General features: G+C 37.3%; 1 protein-coding gene across 1 annotated transcript in view; it reads right to left on the reverse strand.

Moving 5' to 3' along the window:
- Positions 1 to 17749, reverse strand: part of sdk1b (sidekick cell adhesion molecule 1b) — a 237533-nt gene that overhangs the window by 66210 nt on the left and 153574 nt on the right. The window contains exons 8-15 of the mRNA XM_084401823.1: positions 14861 to 14944; positions 12448 to 12645; positions 10620 to 10736; positions 10371 to 10538; positions 9358 to 9460; positions 8167 to 8340; positions 4081 to 4217; positions 1913 to 2060 (exon numbers count right to left, since the gene is read on the reverse strand). Of these exons, the coding sequence (XP_084257949.1) occupies positions 1913 to 2060; positions 4081 to 4217; positions 8167 to 8340; positions 9358 to 9460; positions 10371 to 10538; positions 10620 to 10736; positions 12448 to 12645; positions 14861 to 14944 (1129 nt within the window). The remainder of the gene's footprint in view (positions 1 to 1912; positions 2061 to 4080; positions 4218 to 8166; positions 8341 to 9357; positions 9461 to 10370; positions 10539 to 10619; positions 10737 to 12447; positions 12646 to 14860; positions 14945 to 17749) is intronic.

Here is a 17749-nt window from a genome sequence, read left to right on the forward strand (position 1 = left end):
TTTGCATGTTGCAAATCTGTTTTCAGTGTTGCTAATAGGCTCAGACATGGTTGACTTACTGGGATATTGCATATTGAGTTGTTGTCAATAGTATTACAGATAAATAGGAGCACATTGCATCCGTTTAAAAGAGCGGGGGTGTGGGGGGGAGACTTGAAATATTGAATACAGTCATCAGATCTGACAAGTCTCAAGTACAGTAATTAGGTCTGTCAGTTGATAAAAATATATACACACTACAGTCCTCAGTCACATGATCCTTCAGAAATGTTTCTAATATGCTGATTTGCTGCATATTATTCTCAATGTTGAAATAAGTTGTGCTGCTTAATATTCTTGTGGAGACCGTGATGCATGTTTTCAGGATTTTTGATAAATAGAAATTTCAATAGAACAGCATTAAATTGAAATACATTGAAATACAATGTAAAATTCTGCTGTCGCTTTCAGTGAATTTAATATGTCCTTGTTAAATAAAAGTTGTTGTTTTTTTTCTTCATAAAAGTTCAAAAGAACTTTTATTTTAAAACTAAATATTTTGTAACATTATGAATGTCTTTACTGTCACTTCTGATTAATTTTAAGCATCCTTGCTGAATAGAAGTATTTATTTTAGAAAAACTTTTGACTTTTGAACAGTAGTATATATATATATATAAAAAAAACTACATACCGACTTCTAATTAATCTGAATTAAATATTTGATTATGTAAATTGCTTAGAAAAATGTAATATAAATTGAAAGTATTTAAATAGAATACACTTTTGATCATTTCTGTAGGTGAGAACTGCAAAGTGAGCAAACTACAAATTAATACCTGAAACAAAATGCAGTATTTATTGTATATCAGAACTGTTTCAGTAGCATTAAAGACATCACTGAACATTAGTGAATAAAAAACATTCCACTTCAGGACCAATCAAACCTGAGCAGTTGAGCATTTCACATATGAGCGCAGAGGGAGTCTTTGGCTCAACTGTTACCATTGAATAAGCTGGCAATGTCGGTTAAATGGAGACTGGCTTCAAATGAAAGCTAAGAACTAGAAAACAGCATGACAAGCTTTTTCAACATGTCCTTGATGATTGAGCAGGTCGTTCTTCCTGCCGTTTAGCAAAGAGTGCTTGGCATGTGCATTAGTGCTTGAAAAATAGCCATTTGAACTTTTCAGGACTTTTAAGTTCTTTGAGCGATTTGATTCGATTTGGAATGCAGTCATTGTGATGTGTGCCAATTTATGCGTGAATAAAAAATTCACAAAACAAAACGCAGTAGCCTCTGTGTGTGCTGAAGTGTCCTTCCCTTCAGCCAAACTTGTATTTGACATTCCTTCACCGTGTGGAATTGGCTTTGAGAAATGCTATTTCTCACACCTTCATAGTGTTCCTGGATAGGGAAGTGTTTTTTTTTCTTTTTTGCCCATGTGTCATAATGGCTCACAATCAGAGCCAGTGATGAAAGCTCTCATGTAATTCAATTACAGTCCGCCTTTCTTTTGACAGGGTTCAAATCTTGTCCTCACATTTAATAACATTCTCTCTAACTGACTGAGGACGTGTGTGCGTGTGTCGGACACACAAAAATGGCAATAGTTGGTGAAAATTACCAGTTCCAATCTGCTTGACTGGCTATGTTGGTTACAACAATCAGGATTGAAAGGATTTTGGGTTTGCCTGTAAATTGGGATGCTACAATCAAGGAATCAGGGTTTAGCTCATTAGCATGGCCCTGTTAGCTCCTGCAGTTCAATGCCATTGCCATGCAAGATTCGTTCCCCTTCCTCAACACCTGATCAAAAACATTGATCTTGTTTTAGCTAAAATAGAGCTTTACTTTACTTAACCAGCTTTACTTAACCAGTTAGCGATATGCTAAGCATGTAGACTAAGATGTTAGCTTGTGACTGCTTACCTGTTTGTCTCAGCGCTGTACTGCCCACGTCCCACCTGATTGACAGCACAAACTCTGAACTGGTACGTTCTTGCTGGCGTTAGACCAATTACTTGCAAACTGGTTAGTGTAGGGCTAACATCAGCCATGTAGACTTTCCATGGAGAATCTGTCAAGAACAACAAACAGACAAAATTAAGTTTTCCCGGAACATACAATGATGTCACTAAGTGGTGATGGCACAACTATAAAAGCATCATTCATAAGTTTCTGTATGGCCCTAACTACATGTATAAAGCTACATTGAGCTACATGCATATAGCTACAAATATTATTCAGTTCATCAGTGATATTCTCTCTCGCCTTTAATTTCATTCCTTTTTCCATCACATCGATTTCTGATTCTAACTGATCTAACACCCGTTACTTGTGTCTCCTGCTATCTTAGTATTAGCAGTTTCATCTCCTCAGGATCTCTTTTGATCAGAAATATCATGAAAAAAATGATATTAGTCATTTTTTTCACATTTTGATGAAATTAACTTAATTGTATTAGAATAATTCGTCAGGTATATACCCTCTCTACACTCTCGCACCGACCAATGAGAGTGATTTTGAACTTAAGAAAGCTGAAAAATATATATAGGTTGAGGCTGAGGGCCAATAGCAAAACACAACCTTTAAATATTTCTGCATAAACCCGCACTCACTCTGTCTCGCTCTGTATCTCTCACACGCACGCCATGCAATGCACTTGTTATTGCCGGATCATTTAAAACAAATGCCGGAATGCAAAATCCAAAATCTGACATTTTCCAGAACAGGATCCTGAGGGGTTGTGGTCTCTTTGCCACCAAGGCTGCATATATTTGATAAAAAAAAATACAGTAAAAACAGTAATATTGTGATATATTATTACAATTTAAAATAACTATTAACATAAAAAATATATATATATCTTTAATTTATTATAAATACAAACGGTCTATGAATTTAATTCAGTATGAATTTTAGTAGTATAAACACTATATAATTTAATGAAAGCAAATAAGAAAATAAGATGTGTACAAATTTGATCAAATTAAACAAATCCTTATTTTACAAAACACCCTGTACCCTATTTGTAGGCTGTAGATTTCAAAAGTGAAACTAGGCAAAAACCAGAAGCAGTTATTTCAAAACAGCCAAATATCAGCCGACTATTTGTCCTGGATGATATATCTTTCTGCCACTTCCACAAACTCTACTGAAATCACTTTTAACTGGCTCACTATAATGTAAAACAGTACTTATAAATGTAATGAGATTATTTCTCACTTCTAAAGACAAAAAATTAAGTCTGAAATGTGGGTATTGTTTTTTATCTTACGTATTTTACTTGATTTATTATCAGTTGTTTGAATTATCTCTTTCTTTACAGAACTTGGGTAAATTATGAATTTGACAGCTCTGTTGTTTATTCTGGAGGCGTTACAACCCACAACACCCAATATATGAGAGTGTGTGTGTGTTTGTGTTTGTGTGTGCGTTTGCAGTACATTAAAAATGATGGGAAGCAGATCAATGAACAATTTAGATGGTGAAACCACTCAAGCAGACCCAAGAGAAAAGAAGACCGAAACTACTGTATGAGCAACTGCAAAAATAAATCACAAATTCATCAGGAATAGTAAATATTAAGCCACAGGGATGCATACATACACACCCACACATGCACGCGCACGTGTGTATGTGGAGAGAAAGGTCTTGGTGTTTAATAGGCATCCAGCACCTCTGCCCCACCCACATTTTTCATTGTTTTTCCTTTGACGATATACAAATCAATCTCTCTCTCTCTCTCTCTCTCTCTCTCTGTGTTTCCTGTCACTATCTCTTCCAGCATTCATCTTCCACCAATAACAGAGTCTTGGCATAATACCGTGAAAACAAACCTCGTCCCACTACCCTCCATTACAATCAGCTTCCATTTCTCTTCTCTTCTCACTCACTTTAGCCTGTCTGTCTGTTTTTTAGTGCTCAGGGAGAAAGACGGCGAGAGGTAAATGACAAAGAATTTCTTCTGTGGAATCCACTGGCTGCAAACCAGCTTAATTGAAAGCTGCAGCTAAGGTGCATTAGGTTTAATAAACCATATGCCAAAGCTCATATAAATAGCACACACACACACACACACACACACACAAACTTACTGTTCTCCGAGAGCTCAATGATGTAATGCAGTAGAGGGCTGTTCCCATCAAAGGGCCGAACCCATGACAGAAGAACTGTCCTGCTGTCAGTCTCATTCAGAGACACCTGCAGGTTACGTGGAGAATGGGGAAGTTCTCTAAAAAGACAGAGATAACCAAATAAACTATCAAAATATGCATATATCGGCACTGCAGTACATTAAAACAAAATTCAAACACAATTCAAATACAAATCATACAAAACTTTTTGTCTCAGCCCCTGTGAATTGTACAGGTTAAAAGGTTAGTTCAACCAAAAATGTCGTCATGAAATCAAAACCGAACCTATTTACTATGTTAGCGCACATTACTAGTCTTGTGGTGAACAATTGCTTCCGTTCTGGAATGGCGTTCCTTCTCTGATGACGTCAGTTTGGCGGCTCTGGGTAGAATATCCTCAACCACTCCCCTCCAACCGTCAGTCTGCTATGAGCGAGGGATGGAGAGGAGGTGCGCTAAAGTAAAACCCTGCACTCAATCCAATATTCCGTATCACTTGGAAATATGTAACAACACTGAACTAAAGTTGGTTGCAACTTCCGGTTCACTGCGACTTTAATTCCATCCTCACCCTCATGCCATTCCAAATCCGTAAGACTTTCGTTCATCTTCCGAACACAAATGAAGATCTTTTTAATGAAATCTGAGCGGTTTCTGTCCCTCCATTGACAGTCTATGCAACTACCACTTTCAAGACCCAGAAAGGTAATAAAGACATAATTAAAGTTATCCATGTGACTCCAGTGGTTTAACCTACATTTTATGAAGCGACACAAGTGCTTTGTTTGTGGGGAAAAAAAACACATAATTTATCCTTTTATTTACAAAATATTCATCTCCAATGCGTGTTCACGCAACATCTGCTTTAATGATGACTTTACTACCCTTTTGGGGCTTGAAAGTGGTAGTTGCGTAGCTGTCAATGGAGGGACAGAAAACTCTCAGATTTCATCAAATAGATTTTCATTTGTGTTCCGAAGATGAATGAATGTTTTACAGGTTTGGAACGACATGAGAGTGATTTTTGGGTAAACTAACCCTGTAACTGGTAACATGTTAAAACATAAACATGTAAATATGAACAGTGCCATTCAAAAGTTTAGGGTCAGTAAGATTTTAAAGTCTCTTATGCTCATCAAGGCTGCATTTCTTTGATCAAAAACACAGTCATTCAAAATCAGATTCAATTCAAATCAATGCACAATATCCTTTGTCCAATTTCTGCAAATACATATTAAGGATTATTTCTCAAATTCTGATATAAATTTCACTTTTTCTTACGCAAAACGTTTGAATGACTTCAGACTTCTTGAAATATAGATTTTTTTAGTTTTCAAATGAAGTCAAAACAGGTTTGAGGTATCATTCGTGTCTGTTGCATAAACAGTGTAGAAAGAGTTACGTTTATTAGGGTTATGAGTTCAAATCCCTCACCCTCACTATGGGCAATAGTAGAGATAAATAGCATAAACAGCCTTTAGGCTTATATATTCAAATACATCAATATGTCACTTTGTAGATTTTTGTCTTTGTTGCAGTTTGTACTTTCAAACCGGTGCTCCTGAGGTTCCGTGGAGGACAAATGGTGGGTAGATAGAAGCATTATCACTCAAAAAAACCTTCTGCAAGCAAAAAGTGTTCATCATGGCTGCAAGGGGTTTGTGGGATATCAAAAAGATCCTAGGCAGCTTACAAACAAAAATATATATATATTTTTTTTGAGAGTTACCAAATAGATTTTTTTGTATTTCCTTTTCAAAAATAACAAAAACTGTTGGCTAAAAAAAAATTACAACATTCATTCATGAATACTATAATATTAAAGGAATAGTGATACAAAATTCAAATTTCTGTTTCTCCCCCTTATTGTCATTCCAACCCTGTATAATTTTCTATATAGTTTTGGACAAAAAAGAAGATATTTGGAATAATGTCAGAGCCGCTGATTTTAGGGACTGTGACATAAAACTTTGAATACTGTATGTGCAAAACAGACTACTTTTATTGTGCTTTTATGGGGTCTTTGGAGATTTTTGGAGCATGTACTGTAAAAGAGTAGCATGGACATTCAACTCAACACCTTTTGTTTTTCTACCCAAAGTAAGTCATGAGGATTTTGAACAACATGAGGATGAGTAAATGATGACAGAAGTTTCATTTTAGTGTGAACTAAGTCTTTAACATTACTTTCCACTATGTTGCAAGATCAAAAGTTCCACTGTTCCTTAAACAAAATTACATTTATGAAAACTACATTAAAATATCACATAATACAATTATGTCCTTTGCAGATGCTTGTAATATGTGTGTGACAGTTTTTTTTTTTTGCCCATCTGTCACAGCAGTCTAAATATGCAATAACATCTAATATTGTTTAAAACGAGGCACTGCTCAGCCATCGTCTAACATGTGGTAATAAGAGGACCTGTCCACTGCCTGAGATTAACTTGAACGCCTGTGAAATCACATTAGCATGTGAAGCATTGCCTCTCCTTCAACCGTCTGATGAGTTTTCTTTCAACAGAGTTTGCCGGCTGTATTATTAAAGGTAGGAGTATATTGTGGTGCTCTGTTATCTTAATGTGACTGTCAAAGGTATTATTGTTATTATTCAAATCGCATGTGTTTTCAATTTGTATCTCATAATCTAAATGTCAGCTGTTAGGAGTCTTTTTCTAAAGTCTGCCGAAACCCAGTTTCTCTCACAGACTAGCGTGTCTTAAATTAAATATTGCTTTATTATGAGTTCCGTTAAGTAGTACTAAAAGAATTGCATTACATTGCAGTCCTTTAAGCGCGTTTGCAAATAATAGTTTATTACAGTTATGTTTTGTATGATTGATGATTTGTAATATTTCTCGTTTTTTTTCTCCAAGTTGAGCTCAAATAAGCACAAATATTTAAGCTTGTAGGTGGATTTCCCCGAAAAGTAGCAACATAGCAGCATTTGGCTCAACCAATGGCATGAGTTTGGGATGGGACTGCTTGGCTGACTAATGGCAGTTTTTGGGAAACCTGATCCTTCCGAAATCATTCTAATATGCTGTTTTAGATCAATGTTGAAAACAGTTGTGCGACTGTACTGGAAACTGTGAACACATAAGCAGCATTTATTTAAAAACACACATTTTTGTAACAATTTAAGTTTTTACTGACACTTTTAATCAATTTAATTCATCCATGCTGAATACAAGTATTAATGCCGGAACGAAACGGAAGTTGCGTTGGTCTGTTCTTCCTTATTGTGACGTATATCCGAGTGAAACAACTTCTCAATCAAGAAAAAATATAATGATTGTGTCCATCTGGAATTGATTGGATCGTTTGCTATTGCTGTGATCTCATGTCCTTCCTGACCCCAAGCCTTTGAACGGTACTGCATATGCAATCATGTTACTCGGTTAAGAAAGGCTTATGAAGGCTTTTGACACAAAAGACAAGCTTTTAGGCCTTTTGGGTCGATTTGGTAAGTTTGTATTTTTCTGATTGTGAACAACATTTTCAAACGCATCCAATTAAACAAGCTGCGCACTGCCATTCGTGTTACTCAGTGTATTTCATCTACTTCAAAGATCGATGAGATTTCCTCTGCATCCATCCATATGACAATCTGTGGGAGCACAACATTCAGCCATCTAGAAGCAGTAATTAATATCTGAGCGCGTGTATGTGTGTGTGTTTAATTAGTTCCTGATGCCACAGAAGTTTAGCAACATTGGCTAGTCGTCAAAGGAGATGATCTTGGCCTTGGGCATCAGGCCTATCTTATTCTACTCTCCCTTTATCTTCCTCCCGCGTCCCGACACACACACACACACACACACACAAACACAGCTGCTCCCTCCTCTGTCCTATCATTATAGCCCATTTTTGGATGGTTCTCTTGGCTTCAGAACTGCAGCTGGGATCCAAGCATCTTCCTCCTACAATAGCACCCCAATATGTACTGAGTGCACATGTACTGTACAAGTGTAGTCCCTTCAAAGCGTTTCGTATCGAACGTGGATGTTAGCAAGGATCTGTGTGTTTGTGTCTATTTTTGCTCACATGACTTCCAGTCGGGTGGTTTTGGAGTCATTTCCAGCTGGTGAGATGACCCTGCAGGTGTAATCTCCGATGTCTCCGGACCAAGTCTGGCTGATGTGGAGTGAACCTTCCTTCATTGACACTCGCCCACCAGTCGACACGCTCAGAGGCTTGGTTCCTTTATTCCATGCATATCTGAGGAAAATAAGACTCTTTATGATGACTCATAATCCACCAAAAATATCACACTCCAAAGACCTGCAGAAAACACACTTAGCCTCCTGAAATAGAACAACATCAAATTCCATATCGGCTTCTCTTCCTTATGTGCTTGATAATGACCAAAACAAGGTGGATAAAGACTATATAATATGGTAACCCCCCAAGCCCAAGTCTCTGTTGATGTTTCCGTCCAAGTTGCAAATTTAAGTTATGAAAAAAAAAATGCAAACCATAAATATTGCAAAAACAAATTGTTTTCCTATAAACTAAATTGGCACTCAGTAGAAATAAGAGACAGTTATGAGAGCCAATCATCTGAGCAAATTATTCAGTCATGAAACTTATTTTTGATGTGCATCTACTGTAGACATTTATTTAGCATTTCCATCATAGTTTAACCACCTCAAGTACACCTTCAGATAGCTTAGAAAAGTACTCAAGTGGCATGATTTAAGGTTTAATTTATGTCTGTAGCACCAGTGGAGCGGGATGAGTTATGTTAGAGGTCTTGAGTAACAGGGAACGTGATTTCCCCAAGTACAACATATTCCTGGATCAAGGGCTTTTTTGATTTTGGAACAACATTCCAATCAACCAATCAGATTTGAGGGACACGTTTACAGTTTATGTCAAGTTTAGGCTTACAGCCAGGGTTAGGTGCTTCTACTGTACATCAGTGTTATTCACCTATTATTTTCCTCTGCATTTATGGATAAGTTACGGGTAGGGGTAGGGTTAGGTTTAGGAGTGGGGACAGGATTAGTACAAAATTTTCCGACAGGAATGTTGTTCCAGGATCAACAAAGTATGTCTTACTTGGCGGTGTACACAGTGACACAATCACAGTGACCTAATGACCTAATGATAGTGACCTAATGATTAACATCAAGAGTAATGCTTGACTTTGCTAATTAGAAAACTTTCTTACGTTTTTGAAATAAAAATGTCAAAAACATGTTCCTCAACATGCATCTCAGCTCAAGCTCTGACCTGACGGTGACTCTGGGGTCGTGGGTTGCCGCGCAGTTCAGCACAGCGGTGGTTCCCTTAATGACACGCTGATCCTCAGGCGGTGTTGAAATAAAGGTTCGACCTGATTAATAAAATGCAGTTTAGGACAAAAATCACGCCACAGTTTAATCATTACCAACATCATTATTCACAGTTCTTTTAACCCTATTAAGTAATTCCCACTGACAGCTTCATTAGCAAAACAGAATGAAATTTATAAAGCATGAACGTTCGAATATTCACACTGCGTCTCAATGACCATATAGTACGGCTAAGCAAATGAACACACATAACTCACTGGGTCCAATTCACTTGATTAAAGCTAATGCATGTAACGTTTTCGACATTGAAACGCTGTCTTCCAGTTTAATACTCACTGACAACTATAAGTCAGCCATTTGTATGTTGCAAATACCGTCGCTGCGCGGCCCGACATGTCAACTTCCAGCTCAACCAATGGTGTGAGTTTGGGGCGGGGCTATCTTTTTTGTCTGAACAATGTAGACAAGGATAGTTTTTCTGACATTCCGTTTGACGCCGCCAACGGTGCATAAATTACACGCAGTAGTTTTAATCAGAGAGATTTCTTGCTTTCCTTTTACGTGGCCAATCCACAAACAGCATTATTTAGGCTGGATGTCAAAAATGCTCTAAGACACTTCCACGCACCCACGCTCAAGCGTAAACCTACATCAGCATCATTAAGCATGCACAGCAAGATAAACCGAGGTCTTGGGATTTAAGGATGACACTATTCCGGTGTGAAATTACTGCAAAAGACTTAACATTTCACAAATAGTGTGCTCTGCCATGCCTTTACAATCAACCGAGCTAATGAATGCCGCTATTAAGCTAAACAATGACTGCTGATAAAAGGCATGTTTGTAAATTGTCTGCAATCCTGTCGGTGCTGAATTTCAAATATGCTAAATTTGTTTGTACTTTCAAGTCATTAAAAACAGCATATTATTCACAATATTACAGTTTCGTACTCAAGACTGTCAGGGCCACGGTGGCGTTGACCAGTCCCTCAGAGTTAGACGCCAAGCACGTGTAGTTCCCTGCGTCGCTCGGCATTATGGGTAGTATCTGTAAGCCTCCAGACTCCAGCAGAGTGAAACGAGGTATCTGCACCGATCCGCTTGCTAACACCTGAGAACCTGCGAGAATCACAGGGGTTAGTCACGAAACTGCTGACATGTTAAATGATGTGCAAACAGGTGTGAATGTAATTTACGTACCTTTCCTCCAAACAATGGCAGGTTTGGGGGCGCCAGATATCTCACAGGTGAAGACAGCTGACGCTCCGTCAGTCACAGTGATGTCAGAAGGGGGCGTGGTGAAAGATGGTGACACGCCTACCGTGAAAACAAGTGAGTCAGAAAAACTGAAAATCGAAGAAAATATAGAGAGACCCCAAAAATATATTGGGCACTTAAAAATGATTTAGGCTAATTTCCATATTAGAACCACGTATACTAAATTAGGCAAAGGTGTAGAGTTACATTCAAGCTATTTTAAGGCATGTCAGATTTTTTTTTCAAGGAAAACACATTTAAATATGTAATTTGAGTAAATTTAAATATGTCAATTAAGATGAGTTTTAATACTACAGGGGGACTTTACGTTAATCAAAATTGTCCTTTGGCATGACAAATGAATTTCATTAATATGAGCAGTAATGTGAGCCAAAATACAACTATTATTGGGGGAAAAAAGCAAAACACAATGTAATAGTCTTAGATGTCACCTACTCTAACATACAGTATCTTGAGATGCCAGGAAATACTTTGTTAACACTTAAAAACATTATTTGCGTGACAATGTTTAAAATCACTTACTTCGGGAGTCACTGAATTTTAAGAAACACAAATAAGTTACATTACCATTCAAAAGTTTGGGGTCAGTAAGGATTGTATTTTTATTTTTAAAGAAAATTACTACTTTGACTAACCAAGGATTCATTCTAACTGATAGAAGTCAGTAAAGAGTTTAACATTGATAAAAAATAAAATAAAAATGCTGCTCTTTTGAACTTTCACAAAAATATGAAGCAGCACAAAAGAAAAGTTTCTTGAGCACAAAATCAGCTTCTAAGAATTATTTTTGAAGAAAAGTAAGGAATAAATTACATTTTAAAATATATTCAAATATAAAAACGTTATTTTAAATTATAATAATATTTCACAATACTACTGTTTTACTATATCAATACAGTAGCATACAAGACTTTCAAAAACATATTAATGACCTCAAACTTTTGAATGATAGTGTAGCTTAAGCATTATTTGTTTGCAGATGGTTGGTTTCATATGTTTATATAATGAAATGAAATTCACACATTTCATGTGAGACGTAAGTGTTTAAGTATATGGGGTCACTGCTCATACATACATGCGGTATTTGGAGTGAACAAACTGCTGCTCTAAATATCACACCACTGTTATAACATCCATTATAATTCACTTGTTAATTATTTACATGATGAATGTACCTAACTTTAAAACTCTTAAACTTCAATAAAAAATGGTGTGAACTGAAATGAAGCTTGAGAGCAAAAGAGAGATGAGGATGACTAAGCGAGAGAGAGCTGGAGGTGTTGATTAAGTGCTGTGTGTGTGTGTGTATGTGTGTCTGTGTCTCTGTGTTAAAGGTTGATCTCTCAGTAGACACTGATTAATTACACAGATCAATGAGAGGTCTCTGAACTCCCTGATCAATTCACAACCAAGAGGAAAAGAGAACGAGATCACTGACTTTTAAAACATCCATGGCTGTATTTATGCTTCATCTTCCCATTAGCTTGAAGCAATGATTCACCCAAAAAATGAAACTCCTGTCATCAATTACTGATGAAAAAAATGATAATAATAAAATAAAATAAAAAGATTTTGAAGAATTTCTTGTGTCCATACAATGAAAGCATATTTGGGCTCTCAAGCACAAAAATAAATTCAAAATATCGACCAAAAGACAATCAGTTATGTGAGTTTGGAACAACATGCGGGTGAGTAAATGATGGCAGAACTGCATTTTTGGGTGAAATATTCTTATAACTATTCATCTTACTTGTGACGATCAAGTTGGTATGTGCCTGGATTTCTCCGGCCATGTTTTCAGCGAAGCACTGGAATATTCCGGCATCGTCCGGCTGAATTCTCCGTACTTGTAGAACCATGGAAGAAGACGTAAGTTTGTATCGAGGGTTGTTCAGTGTGGAGAGCGGGACGGCATTTTTGAACCACTCCAGCTTCGGTGTGGGAATTCCTGAATAACACATAAAGCAACACAAGGTATTTCAGCAGATATCATAATATAAATTACAACACACTACTGGTGTGAATAAATACGATTTTTTTATGTTTTTGAAAGAAGTCTATAATGCCATGGGTAAATTATTATTTGATCAAATATACAGTAAAACAGTAATATTGTAAAATATTATTACAATTTTTTTTAAGTATTTTATTCCTGTGATAGAATGATTTCTGAAAGATCTTGTGACACTGAAGGCTGAAGTAATGATGCTGAAAATTCAGCTTTCTCATCAAAGGGATAAATTACATTTTCAAATATATTAACAAAGAAAACATTTTTATTTGTAATATTATTTCACAATATTACTGTTTTTACTGTATTTTTGATCAAATGAATGCAGCCTTGGTGAGCATAAGAGACTTCTTTCAAAAACAGTTCAAAACAAATCTTAAGTATTCCAACCTTATATACGCCAAATTTGTAAGGGCTAGATTTACACAAATGCCATTTGACATTTGGTACAGTAGATGACAAAATTATTACCAAAGTACCACGCACGCACGCACGCACACACACATACGCACACAGGCACACACACACACACACACACACACACACACACACACACACACACACACACACACACACACACACACACGCACACGCACGCACACACACACACAGTGTTTGATTTATCACAAAGTTAACATTTTCATCAATAGACCGTCATCAGGGCACACTTTGGTTTAATTAATGAAAATTTAATCTAATAAATTGGCTTTGATTGATTAAACTTCCAATAAAATTTTGACATGCTTCACCGACAAAAAAGGGAGAAGATTTGGAGAGGAGGATAAGTGAGGGAGATCAAGAGAGAGGGAGTGAGAAATCAAGAAGCGAGCGCGAAAATGAATAAAACGGCAATTATATGTATTAGCAATAATTGTAAATTAAGTTCATCTGAAGGAACTCATGATATGCTCATCATGATATGCAAATTAAAGAATATATCATGGATAAATCCTGCAGCTCAACACTTTAAAAGGTCATATAGCGTGAATCCGCTCCACCCCGCCTCCTATGGAGGAGTCTCGGCGTCGATAGTCGTGTCACACCCATGGGATGCAAGACAAGGATGTTAAAATAAGACTGTCAAAAACAAGCTCGCTGTAATTAAATTTCTGACAGTTTATGACAAAGTGTGCACAAAATCAGCTTCACACCCTTACGGAAGTGCAAAAAGAACGAGCCGAGATTCTCAGCAAGTGTAAATTGCAGAGGTACAATCTTTGCCACAAAAAAAAATAAAAAAAATGAGGAAAAGTCTCAGTAATTTAAAAAAGTTTCATGAAGGAGAAACTGTCCAGATTTCCGTTAAATAAAGGAGAAAAATATTACCAAAAAAAAAAAAAAAGTTGAGAAGAAAGAACCGTTTGAGGTCTCTCTTTATGAATTTTCCTTGTTAGAAGTCATGAAAAGTTTAACTTTTAGACACTTGGCACTTTGTTGCTGAAATGTAGGTCAGATTTACACAGCTTGTTAAAATGATTTTCTAGTTGGATTCTACTCCTCCGTTGCCCTGTGAGCCAATGATATACCTAATGTCTTTTAACTAGATCCTAACGTAGAATGAACACTGACGCCAATTAACAGCTAATACCATTAGCGTCTCGCTCGCTTTTTCTAATGTACTTGACCGCTCATTATCATTTAGTCGATTAAATAAAGATGAATTCAAATAAGGACACATTGCGGAAACGAGCAGGGGTCGATGCGGCGCGCTTGGCGAAAAGGTCAAATTTCAGAGACGACAAACGATTATGATAAAAGCACGTCTCTGGTTGACTCAGCACATAAACTAAATGACGTTCTTCCAGCAAATTGTCAGCTGAAAGCACACCGGCCACAATAAAAATGAACGTGCTATAACATTGTGCAGAAATGGGAACATTATGCTTTTAAAAAGACACATTCAAACATTTGAGATTGAAAGATAGTGCACTGGAAGTTAAGTGGCTTTTTTATTCTAGTGCTGGCAGTCTTTATACTCCTGACAATGTAAAGATTATGGTTTCCTGCAGGGGATTGGTTATACAACAGCAGAGTATTTAGAACATGTATTATATGACTGTAAAGTGTTCAAACTCAGAGGTGCTGCAGTAATTTGATAGGTGCAACACAGCTGTCTGTTTCTAGAAGGGGCGGGGCAGTGGGCGGGGCTTACCTTTGGCCTGGCACTGAAGCTCCACGGTTTTCTCAACTTCCGTTAACACCGACCTCTTTGGTTTTGACGTGAAGTACGGGGACTCTGTGAAGGACACACACACACACACACACACACACTCTTCACCCTTTTGGAATGTTGTTATGAGGTGATGGTGTTCTGGGTGGTTTCTAGTGTTCTAAGTGGTTGCTAGAGCATAGATATGTGGATGATTAGATATTAGATATAGAGGGCTTGGATTTATCTTTTTACCATTTAATACCAATCTGAGTGTGTTCTAGAGTTTGCTGGCATAACAGTGGATATTCAGGAAGTGTATTTTTTGGTCATGATAAAAGAGTGAAAGTATGGATGTAAAAAGCAAGAAGTGTGCTCAGACTTTTCCCAGCGGTCTTTGGTGCCACACTTAGCTCATTATAATAGTAAAAAGGTTTTTATATATATATATATGTATACATAAAAAAAAAGAAAACCCTTTCACCCTCAACCCTTTTATTTTCCCCTTTATTCATGACAGAAAGAGCAAGACTCATGTTACTTTTTCACACACCTGACATTTGTTTTTGTTTTTCTCTCTCTCTCTCTTTCTAACTCACTCCAAATGAAAGGAGACAAAGGACCTGTTAACCGTAACGCTGATAACAGCTTTTCACTTACTGAAGAATATCAAACAACCAACAACAACAACGAAAAAAAAACGAACGGCATAACAATGTCACAGTTTTTCCAATTCATTCCCATGCATTCATCTCTCTTTCCTCTCCCCCTTTTCGTTCATCCCGAACAAATAAGCACTTATTCAGTCTCACTGTACGTTTATGCAGATCAGGATATACATATTCAGACTGGCGCCTGGATCGGATTCAACGGCAGAAACAATAAATACCTCCTCCGTCTCAACCTCTTTTCCACTGCTGGCTGCACTGACATGTTCACTTTATCTTTCTATAAAAGTCTCTCTGAGCCTCCAACAGCCCCAATTTATTCATCACTCCATTGGCTGCCTCATGCATATGCATGCCCCCCTTTCGCCCAATCATGTAAGGCGCACACCTGTCAGATAAGCTCATTGAAAGAATATTCGTTGCTGTTTCTAATAAGAGTGCGAGTTGAGGTATAAATATTCATAGCTCATCTTTTGGTGAAAAAGATCTTGAGGCAGAGAGTAATATTTGTGTTTTTGGATCAAAGAGCAGAGATGTTAAAGAGGCTGAGGATGTTTAAAGCCCACTGACCTTCTGAAAACACTGGAAACTGAGAGTCGTGATGTTCGGACAAAACGCCAGTGACGTGACAAGGAATACTGAGAGCCAACTTGCTATTGTGTGAATACATGTGTATAGAGACCATTATAACTCACTTTTACAAAAATAATAAAAATAATTTGTCCTCCCACTTACTGAGAGATACAAAACTGGGTAACACTTTATTTCAAGGTGACGTACAGTAGTTACACTTCACTACGTGCACTTAGTATAGTAGTAAGTAACTCTATAGTAAGTACATGCAGTTAATTAATATTACTCAGTACTTATTTGAGTAAGTACAATGAAACTACATCACCTTAAAATAAAGTGTAGCCAAATATTTGAGCTAAAATTAAAACTTTAGAGCATCTACAACAGGGCTTGTGTGTTGCTAAAGGTTGCGTTTCAACTTCTGATGTAGGCGTCTGTAGATGAAAATGTCACAGAGGCAGGTCTAATTGTGATTTTGGAAATCCAATGTATTTCTGATTTCAAACAGACACTTTCCACACCCTCAGAAAGATTTCTTAATCATACCTATCCATCAAATGCTCCATCTGAGAGCTTTCTCAACAGTGTAGGTCCCCTCAAACCCTTCAGTAAATCAGTTAGATCTACTGGGGGATGTCACTTCTTCTAATAAATGTTCATGAGCAGAGAGGTGAGATATTCCCACGTTTTGATACTATAGGCATTTGCATGTGATGCTAGCGGACTTGAGTGTAATGTGGTCATTCATTTACAATACTTTAAATTCATTAACATTAGAACGAGGTTAGGAACATGACTGACGCTAGAGGTTGCGGTCTTTAGCCTCCTTGGTATTGCGCCCGCCTCCCACGCCAGAGACCATGGTTCAATTGTCATTGGGACCCAATGACAGATGGATCAAAATCCATCAGATTTTAAAGAGTGTGGAGTGAAAGCATAACTACCTTTGAATCACTCTCTCTCCTCTCCACCTAGAGCTAGTGTGTGGTGAGCGCCCTGGTGCAGTTGTACTGTCATCCAAGTGGAGACTCCTGATATGATTGTAAAGTGCTTTGGGTGTACAGTAGTACATAGTAAAGCGCTATATAAATGCATCATTCATTCATTCATAACTACAGCAGTGCACTTAGAATAAATAAATTAATATCCACTGGTGTGGATGCTAACGTAATTTTAAGTGTAACTGATTGTTATGGTTTTCGTTTTTGGTGTGATCATCAAATTTGAAGATGTTTTAAAATTGTATTGCTGACTTGGCATATGTACAGCAATTGATATGTTTTCATGATTTATTCACTAACTTTCGTACTACAATTTGTTCTAAATCTATGAAAAATGTACGAACTAGAGATGCGCGGATGGGCTATTATTTCATCCGCAACCGCATCACAAAAATCATCATCCGTCCGCCATCCAGCCGCACCAACGTTTTTGACCAATTTTCAAAACCGCACCCGCCCGCCATCCGTTGATTTGTGTATACATATATTTTTCATTTGATTGGTTCAACCGCCCGCCACCCGCCCGAATTTAATTAAAATATTATTTTTCGTCACGTCATCCGCCCAATCCGCGGTTTATCCGCGGAGTCCGCGGCTGTAACCGCCAACCGCGCATCTCTAGTACGAACTGAAACCTCAAATACGTTGCT

This window comes from Rutilus rutilus (assembly GCF_951802725.1).
Source record: "Rutilus rutilus genome assembly, chromosome: 2".
Lineage (NCBI taxonomy): Eukaryota > Metazoa > Chordata > Actinopteri > Cypriniformes > Leuciscidae > Rutilus > Rutilus rutilus.